The sequence below is a fragment of the Octopus bimaculoides genome, chromosome 12 (assembly GCF_001194135.2).
Source record: "Octopus bimaculoides isolate UCB-OBI-ISO-001 chromosome 12, ASM119413v2, whole genome shotgun sequence".
Lineage (NCBI taxonomy): Eukaryota > Metazoa > Mollusca > Cephalopoda > Octopoda > Octopodidae > Octopus > Octopus bimaculoides.
The window spans coordinates 58231786-58241583 of NC_068992.1; the positions used below are offsets into that span (position 1 = coordinate 58231786).

Below are 9798 nucleotides of genomic sequence, written 5' to 3' on the forward strand. Positions count from 1 at the left end.
TTCTAAGGTGAATCCTACGAAAAATGTGTCCATTACTGTATAATTAACTACAGCTCACGTGAAAGATATTGGCTTATAATTTCCTTGTTGGTTTGAGAAAAGTGAAATTTCACGTTTGAGATGATCATTGTCAGTTTTTAGTACAGTGAACTGAAGACCGCAGACCATACTTCGATCTGAGTGGCACACCTAATTTCGTGGGGGGGGGGAGGGGGAAATAACGCTTAAAATTTTTGGCATATTCACACAATTCCATTCACTCCGACTTTATTTGCTAATAACTTTCATAAAAATGAGTTAATTTTTTTCAATGAAATTTTATACAAATACCTTTTAGGTGGTGTAGATTACGATTATATCACAGTTTGTTGTGGAAAAATAAAAATAAAAAACCTTGAGGGCCAGTCTCACATACATAGTGACACATGACAAAATGAAAACTTGTAATTTAAAAAAAAATTGTGTTGATTTTCAGTATCTATGTGTCCACCCACCAGTTACTTAGTTTCTACACATCAAATTCCAACATAATCGTAAGTTACGAAATTTGAAAGGTATTTGGAGAATATTTCATTAAAAAATACTCTTTCTTTTGAAAGTTATGAAGAAACAAAGTCAACTCAGGTGTATTATTTGAAACTCCTCTCCAACCCCTCTGAAAATTTTTTTACAGTAAATTCTAATATAATCAGAATCTATATCATTTGAAAGGTATTTGTAGAAAATTTCATTTAAAAATGTCCCTGCTTCTGAAAGTTAGGAAACAAATTCAGGGTGGGAGGCACACTTGCGTAGATATGCTAAATTTTTTGTAGTGTGGCCTGCCTAATGATGAACCTTGTTTCATGTGGCCTGCCTAATGATGAACCTTGTTTCATGTGGCCTGCTTTCTTGAGAAAGGTTGCCCTCGCCTGTTCTAGAATGTGTACAAGTCACCCAGGCAGCTGTAGAGAAATAATCACTTCAAACAAAACCACTTGAAAAACCCATTGTTTTAGTTCACCAACATCTGAATAATTTCTGTTGAAAATATATACACCTTATCTTTCAATTCTGTTTCTTGTCTCACTTGCAAAATTTAGATAAATCTTTTACGATCACATTGTTTATTTATTCTTTTGAGTTATTCTGGGAGTATCTTGTTGATTTGTGTATCTTTTTGTGTGTCTTAGTTTTCTTAGTGCTAATATAGAATTTAGGAAGATTTTGTCACTTTTTCTTTCTAATTTTGCTCACCCAAGTCACCTTTTTATCCAGCTGCTGTCTTTAGTTATTACATTTTAATTTATGTGTTTTATTTATTTCACTTCAATTTTTGTTTTGTTTTCTATAATTTCTTTTAATGATTTATGTTTTTTTTTTTAATAGTCAGAGGCATGTCTGTGGTTTGCTTCGCAACCACATGGTTTGGAGTTCAGTCCCACTACATGGCACCTCAGGCAAATGTCTACTATAGCCCTTACCTGGCCAATGCCTTGTGAGTGAATTTGGTAGAGAGAAACTATGTGGAAACCTGCTCTGTGTGTGTGTGTGTGTGTGTGTCCCACTGCTACTTGACAACTAGTATTGGTCTCTTTTGCCAAACCTCTAAGTTACAGGAATGTAAGTAAGCCAATAGAATATGTTCCAAACTTTAAAATAAGTACTTGCTGTGATTTCTTTTAACTAAAGTGTTCAAGGCAGTGCCCCAGCATGGATGCAGTCCAATGACTGAAACAAGTAAAAGATAGAAGATAAGTAAATTGCTATGTATCTGTGTATAGGATGTTAGCTCCATGGTAAGCTGTTGAATCTGAGATTTGATTTTGAAACTCTCAAGCGTTGAAGCCTTCTCAAACCATTTACAGGTGTTAAGGTAATGTTATTCGACAAAGTGCTTAGCTTGGAGGTTAGGGAGTCTCTCCAGATTGAGTCACTACTTCTCTGCATTGAGAGGTCACAGTTCCAGTATTGCGGGCTGGTGATAAGAATGTCAGAGGAAAGGATTATAAGATGGATCTTTCAAGCCATGTCAACCGGTAAGAAACCTAGGGTAGACTAGGAATGGATAATATCTGTAATCACAGTTAGTCATGCTCAGGAATCCAGCTGGAAAGTCTGATGACTGTTGCTCCTGATATGACCCTATGGAGGAGGTGCCTGAGAACTCCATCCTCATGAAACTCTCAGGAATAGTGGGCAGAGAAAATGAACTCTGTGTACAGTTGAAATATGAATGTTTGTCTGATGTGGTGTCACAATGAACCAAATCTTTCTTTAATCCTTTAGTCTTCAAATTGCTCTGTCAAATGTAATACTTACTTATTTATTCACGTTGTTTTGAATTAATCTTGCATTATCCTGTAGCTTTGCAATTTGGATGATCTGAATGTTATTTGTAGAATGTCATTGTAGGATGGGTGTGAGAGGCTGGATCTGGCCTGTTTGAACTTAAAATAGGTAGAAAATGTTGACCAAATATGGCCGGTTTACATGCTAAAGGGTTAATGCTAGCTTTTGATATTACAATAGAGAAATGGTCACCATGGCTTAAGTTACTTGGGTGCAAAATAATCCAGTTTTCTTTCTGGTGGTTTGCTTGATGTATAACTACACTATACAAACCTACAATGGAGCCTTTATGTGATCATTCACCATGCTAGAAGTAACAGCCAGTCTTTCTCTCAGATCATACCTTACAGTCTTAAGGAAGCATCATATGGTTTCAGGTTCAATCCCACTGTATGACTCATTGAGCAAGTGTCTTCCACTATAGCCCAAGACCGACCAGTGTCTTGGGGAATTTGGTAGATGGAGTTTGTGTGAGAGTGTGTTTACACACACACACACCTTTGTGTTGGTTTGCTTTTGTGCCTGTAACTTAGCAGTTTGACAAAAGATTCCAATAGACTAAGTATGAAGCTTAAAAAGTAAGTCGATTTCTTTGACTAAAACCTTTTAAGGTGGTGCCCCAGCATAGCCAACGGCTAAAACAAGTAAAAGAAAAAAGACAAGTGATGTTTGCAGCATTGAGTTATGGACAATGTATCACATACAAATGTGTTAAATTAATCTTTCAGATCTCTTGTTTAGTGTCTGTGCCATAACATTGAATAGTCTCCGGTAATGTTTGATTAGATAACCACAACATGTATATTATCAATAGTGACCAGGCCATGGGTTTACAGTAGTACTTGTTTCAGCCTGAGATCAGTAGCCATGCTGGGGCACCACTCTTATAGCTCCAGAGAATTCTGGATAAATACTTCAATAAGATCGATGGTAGGGACCCAAAATCATAAAACATCAATCAAGTAGTTAACACATACAACTGTCTACATCTGATTTAATCTCCTTCACTGTAAAAACCTTAATCTTTAATCTCCCTAGCAAAATCATTTTTATAAACTGAGTTTACTAAAATCGGAAAGAAACTTCACAGATGTATACATGCATATGCTCTCTATCTCTCTCTCTTGCACACACACACACACACACTTTCTTTTGTTCCTTCTAGCTATTTTTCCATCATTGTGATGGTTGATGTTACCATATTTTCTCCTCTCTGCAACCTTTCTTGAATTCATCTCTATGAAATGTAATCGCATTTGGTTTGAGAACCTTAAAAATAATGTATTGTATTGTCATTAATTTCCATCACTGGTGCTGTCTGGCAGCAGCAGAAGTGATTCCTACAATGTCTTGTAATTCTTGCAAATGTTTTCCATGTTCTGCTATTATTATATTGTCACTTTGATTAAATTAAATATGACATTCTGAAGTTTGAAGACCCTTAATTTTTAAGATTTACCAAAACTCAGAGCATTTAAAGTGGGTAAATATAATTCCATGTCTTAAGTGAATTTATCATTATTATTATTATTACAGCTAACCACCTACACTTTTTTCTGCAAAATAGGGGTAGTTTATCCTGTTCAGGCTATATTATTAGCATTATCCTGCGATTGAAAATTTAAAAATCACTTCTTTAACTTTCTAAGACATCTCAATGCTTCTAAAAGCAAACGTCGTTTGTTTGTTTACGTTTATCGTAATTTGAATTTATTATTATTATTATTATTATTTAGCACGTTAAATAAAATGCATATTGGCAATTCTCCCATCTTTACATTATGAGTTCAACTTCCACTGAGGCTGATTTTGCCTTTCATCCTTTCGGGGTCAATTAAATAAACACCAGATGAGTACTGGGATTGATATTATCGACTAGCCCCTTCCCACAAAATTCCAGGCCTTGTACCTATAGTGGAGTGCAGTTGTGGCCAGTGCCCCCTGACTGGCTCCCGTTCTGTGGCATGTAAAATGCATCATCCGAATGTGGTTGATGTCAGGTCCACCTGACTGGCTCCTGTGGCACATAAAAAGCACCATCTGAACATGGCTGATGCTAGTTCCTCCTGACTGGCTCCCATGCTGGTGGCACATAAAAAACACTATCTGAATGTGATCAATGCCAGACCTACCTGACTGACTCCTGTGCCAGTGGCATGTAAAAAGCACCCACTTCACTCTTGGAGTGGTTGGCATTTGGAAGGGCATCCAGCTGTAGAAACATTGCCAGATCAGATTGGAACCTGGTGCAGCCGCTGGCTCTCCAGACATTAGTCAAACCATCTGATGATGATTTTGTGCAGAATTTCTGTTACTGAGAAATTTATTAGTAGGCAGTTTAAATGTTGATTTAATGTGTTAAGATTAACTAAACAACAGGTAAAGTAATTATAAATTAACACAGTAATAATTGTATAAAAATGCTTGATTGTGCTGGATGTGGGCATTTTGTTTATTTTCCTACATTGAAATGTAATGATGTGTTTGTATAGACAATTACATACTATGTGTTATATTTTTTTTATTGCCCACAAGGGGCCAACACAGAGGGGAATACATATGATGTGTGTGTATGTATGTAACATATTTTGTTTAGGCATTGTGATACTAATAATTTGGTGTAGAGCTCGATATACAATGCTTCAGAATGAAGTGTTAGTCAAGTACAGAGTGGTAATAAAAAAATGAAATGACAAAGAAATAAACAATTATCGTATGAACTTCATTAGCTTACAGCTGTTTCTGCTACAAGATGCATTGGACTCATAGTTGAGTGCCTAACTAACAACTTAGAGCTTCTTCAGAGCACCTCAAATATGAAGTGCAGTGTGTGTGTGTGTGTGTGTGTATGTATATATATATATATATATATATATATATACGCAGGAGTGGCTGTGTGGTAAGTAGCTTGCTTACCAACCATCTGGTTCCGGGTTCATTCCCACTGCGTGGCACCTTAGGCAAGTGTCTTCTACTATAGCCTCGGGCCGACCAAAGCCTTGTGAGTGAATTTGGTAGACGGAAACTGAAAGAAGCCCGTCGTATATATATATATATACATATATATATATATAAATGAAAAAATATGATAAACACATAAATTCACTTCATACCACTCGTTCTTTATGCATGTTTTTGCCATTGTGGCTATTTGCACCCTGTCCATTGGGTGTTCATAATGCATTTGGATTTAGATCCACAATGGCTCCTCAGGGGAAAACTTTATTATGCAACACAGAACGAAAGCCTAGCAGGAACTACTATATAACAATGATTGATGATGATGATATATTCATTGACAGTGGTGAAAAATGTTAGAGGTATTAGGACATACTGAACCTTATGTGGAGCACATACATACATTCGCATAAATAAACTGTCTCCTTTGTCCCCTAGAAATACAAACAGCTAACATAAACTCATGATGGGGCTTCTATATGGATCTTCAGCTTGCTTGATATAGCAGCCAAATCTCACTCTAATGAAATCTGACCATCTTAAGCCTTTTATTGGGAAATTAAATTTCATTGTTATTCCTGCAATGATGTTGAATATCTATCTACCAAGCAATGGAATTGATAATTTTCATAAGTCTCGTTGCTGATAAGCATGACATATCTCAGCAGAAAATAGTTTCAAACATGACATTCCTCACCAAAAGATAGATTGACTCATTAAACTTCTTGCTGCAGTTAAGGATAATGAAATTTTGAGTGGATATATCTGATTTCCACAGTAAAGGGTTACTGTGTTGGATACGTGTCTGAGTGAAAGATAGGATGGCCCTGGCTGGAATGCTTTTCACCCTAGGGAATAACAACAACAATAGGGGCCAATGAGGAAGTCTCTGTTGGCATAGAATTACTTCAATTTTTATTAGCCAATTGTGTTTGCAACTAAGACAGGAGGGTGAGGTCATTTTAACTTGTCATTCTGTTACATTAAAAAACTCAAAACTACATGGGAGAATTGTTAGTAACATAACTATCTTATGTAGAATCCACCCTTTCGTGCTGGAAGGTTAATCATGGCCATTATAATTGTAAAACAAAATGTGATACAAAATTTTACACAGAGATAACTTTCTTTAACTACGGATTAACACCATGAAGGATTTTTGACCCGGATGCTCATTTAGCTAGAAACAGCACTCAAATCTTCTTCAGCTCACATATTAGCAAATGAAACATATGTAATGATGCATAATAATACCTAAAATTCGTTTTCAATATTCTGTTTTGATATATATATATATATATATATGTTGTTGTACTTGGGGATGGTCATATTGCCAGTTTATATATATATATGTATGACAGAAATTTAGAATGATTATGACTTCTAATTGACTGATTTGGTCAGACTTGAAAGTCACAGTCACTCTGTATAAGATATTTTGACACTACATCTGTATTGAGTTCTCTTTTCAGTGAATGTTACTTACTGTTTTTAATCTTCTTTAAAAGCTCAAATATTGATGATGATTACACACACACACACATTCACGTGTGTCTGTGAATGTTTATATATATATATATATATATATATATATATACATACATACATACACATAGGGTTGCCCAAATGTAGGTTTACAGTTATCACGTAGGTACTTTAAATTTCTTATAAAACATTTTATTACATTTAAATTTCTATCTTACAAACTGAAAAGGGAGCTTGACAAAATTAACTAAATTAGCATAGAATAATGGTTTCATATTATTTTATAATTAAGATCTAAACTGTTAATATATGAATTCGAAAGAGATAATTGAATAATTGTAAACCTACTTTTGGACCATCCTGTGTATATATAATGCTTGTGTATTTGTGCAATTTTCTTTGCTCATTTTGTTATATAAAATGGAAAAAATATTATCTGTTGTTGAATCTTGTCAGATATGTTATAAAACAGCAAATTTGATGATTATTGTATATCTATAAATTGCAGTTTGATAATTTAAAAATGCTATTGACTTTCCAGGTTTTGGATTTTAAATGTAATCTTGTGTGGTATATATTGCTTTAAATGCACCTCTTTCTGTGTTTGTAGTATTACGTAGAATTGGTTAATATAGGTTTAGCTATTTGATTTCTGTTTCAATCTTCCTCCATTTGTCTGACAGTGAAAAAGTAACAACAGAGAAAACAGGTTTGTTAAAAAAAAAAAAAGAGCCCCTTATTGTACCATCTTGAAAGTGTTGAGTAGTTTCAAAGAGATACTGTATCATAAATGCCCTCAAACAAAAACTAGAATTGAAAATCCTGTAACTTGGTACCAGATGTTTTTTTTTTTTTTAAGAAAACTATAAATTTTGTTTAGCTTTTCATGTAATTAAGAAATCATTAACTATTAATATTTATGTTTTCTTACCTTTTTTTTTGTTTGTTCCAGGTATGATGTCATCTACCCTGGTGGAGACTGTTTCAATCAACTATGAAGACTTCAACGATAGTTTTCTGACATGTGGAACATGTCTCTGCATTTACGACAGCGCCGAGCATTCTCCTAAGCTGCTGCCTTGCTCGCACACAGTATGCAAGAGTTGCTTGGTGAGCATTGTTGAAGCCCAAGTCCACGACACCGGAACATTTCGTTGTCCAATCTGCCGAGAAACCATCAACATCCCACGAGGTGGGGTGACTTCTTTTCCACCCAGTTTTATCGTCAACCAACTTTTGGATCTAATGTCTCAGCAGCGCCGAGATGTCATCCCAAAATGTTCCAATCATCCCTCCCAAGAGTTGTTATTTTGTGAAACCTGTGATACGGTATTTTGCACTCTATGCACTGGAGGTGAGCATTACGGCAAGGGGGCCAGTGAACACACTGTGATACCTTTTTCTATAGCAATAAAACGTATGTCAGAAATTCTCTTGTACAAGGCCCAGTTGTGCATTGGGAATCTGACAACGGCTTATGATAATGTGTCTGGTGAAATGCTCCGCCTTGAAAATAGTGTTGAAAGAGCCATAGAGACTATTAATCGTACTTTCCAGGATCTTATTAATCTAATTGACAAAAGACGGCATGAAGTTCTCCAAAAAGTTCGCAAGATCCGAGAACATAAAAAGGGAGATCTCAAGGAACAATTAGATTTGATTCAGGCAGAGAAAGAAAAAGTTCAAAATGAATGTGATGGATTACAGTACCAAGTTGAAGTTCGGAACATCACAAAAAAGATTGGAGATTTAAATGAGAAACTCGACGCTACCAGTACCTTAGGGGAGCCACGTGAAAACCACTTCATTAAATGTGAATTCAAACATAACACTGCATACAAGGACATATCGAATGCGCTTGCTAATTTTGGTTGCATTAAAGTAAGCACCACATTTCCTGCACTCTCCACTGCAAAAATTAACAAAGCCATTACCCATTTGCGCTCAACCATTACAGTTGTTACTGTTGATTACCATGGTAACCCCCGAACTACAGGCTGCGATCCAGTTGTTACGGAACTGCGTTCAGCTTCTGGTCAATTAATTGACACAAAAATCCGTGACAAAGATGATGGGACCTATGAAATAAGTTTTGTGCCGCCCAAAGCTGGTAAGCTGAAGTTGTGTATCAGCATCTTTGATCGGCCCATCAAAGACAGTCCATATGTAATAGATGTCTGTGACCATAACAACCCAATTTGGAAATACGGAAGTCGGGGGACAGGCCTAGACAATTTCATACAACCGGTGCGTGTAGTAACAGACAAAGAAGGTTCCATTTTTATCTCAGATACCGGTAATAGTCGCATCAAAGTTTTAAACAGCAATGGGGTGTTGGAACGTCACATAAACTCTGAGGCACTTGAGAGACAAAGTGGTATTGGAGTGTGTGTCAGCCCAACCGGGAACCTCATTACTGTGAACTGGCGCACAAAAATGGTGTACACATTAAGCAACGAGGGAGAATTGCTCTCGAAATTTACATCGAGTCATTTCCAGGAACCAATTGATGTGGCTGTAAATAGCAAAGGCGACATTATCATTGGTGATATGGGAGCAGCCAAAGTGTTGATATTTGATGCTGAAGGCAATCTCCTTCAACAATTCGGTAAAAAGGGAAGCAAAGAAGGAGAGTTTAAGTTATTAACGTCGGTGTGTGTCGGTTGTAATGATCAGATCCTCGTTTCAGACCATCGGATACAAATCTTTGACAAAAACGGCAAGTTTCTGCGCCAGGTCAGCAACACTGGCAAAGGACAATACGAAGGTATAACTGTCGACCCAAATGGCCTAATCCTTGCTACAAAAACTGACAGAGGTAAAGGTGTTGTGCAGATCTTCAGTTCCAATGGAAATTTCCAGTTTGCAATTGACAGTTTTGACGACAAGTTGATGCGACCCAGTGGTCTGATCACCACTCAAGAACAGTACGTCTATGTGGTTGATTTGGGAAACAACTGTCTCAAAAAGTTCCGATACAAGTGAAGGTCAGTAGCGCTATTTATTTATTTTTTTTTTTTTTTT

The 9798-nt window shown here is 36.3% G+C and overlaps 1 protein-coding gene across 6 annotated transcripts in view; it reads left to right on the forward strand.

Annotated features, from left to right (window-relative positions):
• LOC106883607 (tripartite motif-containing protein 2) overlaps positions 1–9798 on the forward strand; it is a 209019-nt gene that overhangs the window by 195302 nt on the left and 3919 nt on the right. For all 6 annotated transcript variants that reach the window (XM_014934695.2, XM_014934697.2, XM_052972201.1 and 3 more), the window contains one exon: positions 7727–9761. In XM_014934695.2, coding sequence (XP_014790181.1) covers positions 7729–9759 — 2031 coding nt within the window. In that variant the 5' untranslated portion in view covers positions 7727–7728 and the 3' untranslated portion in view covers positions 9760–9761. The remainder of the gene's footprint in view (positions 1–7726; positions 9762–9798) is intronic.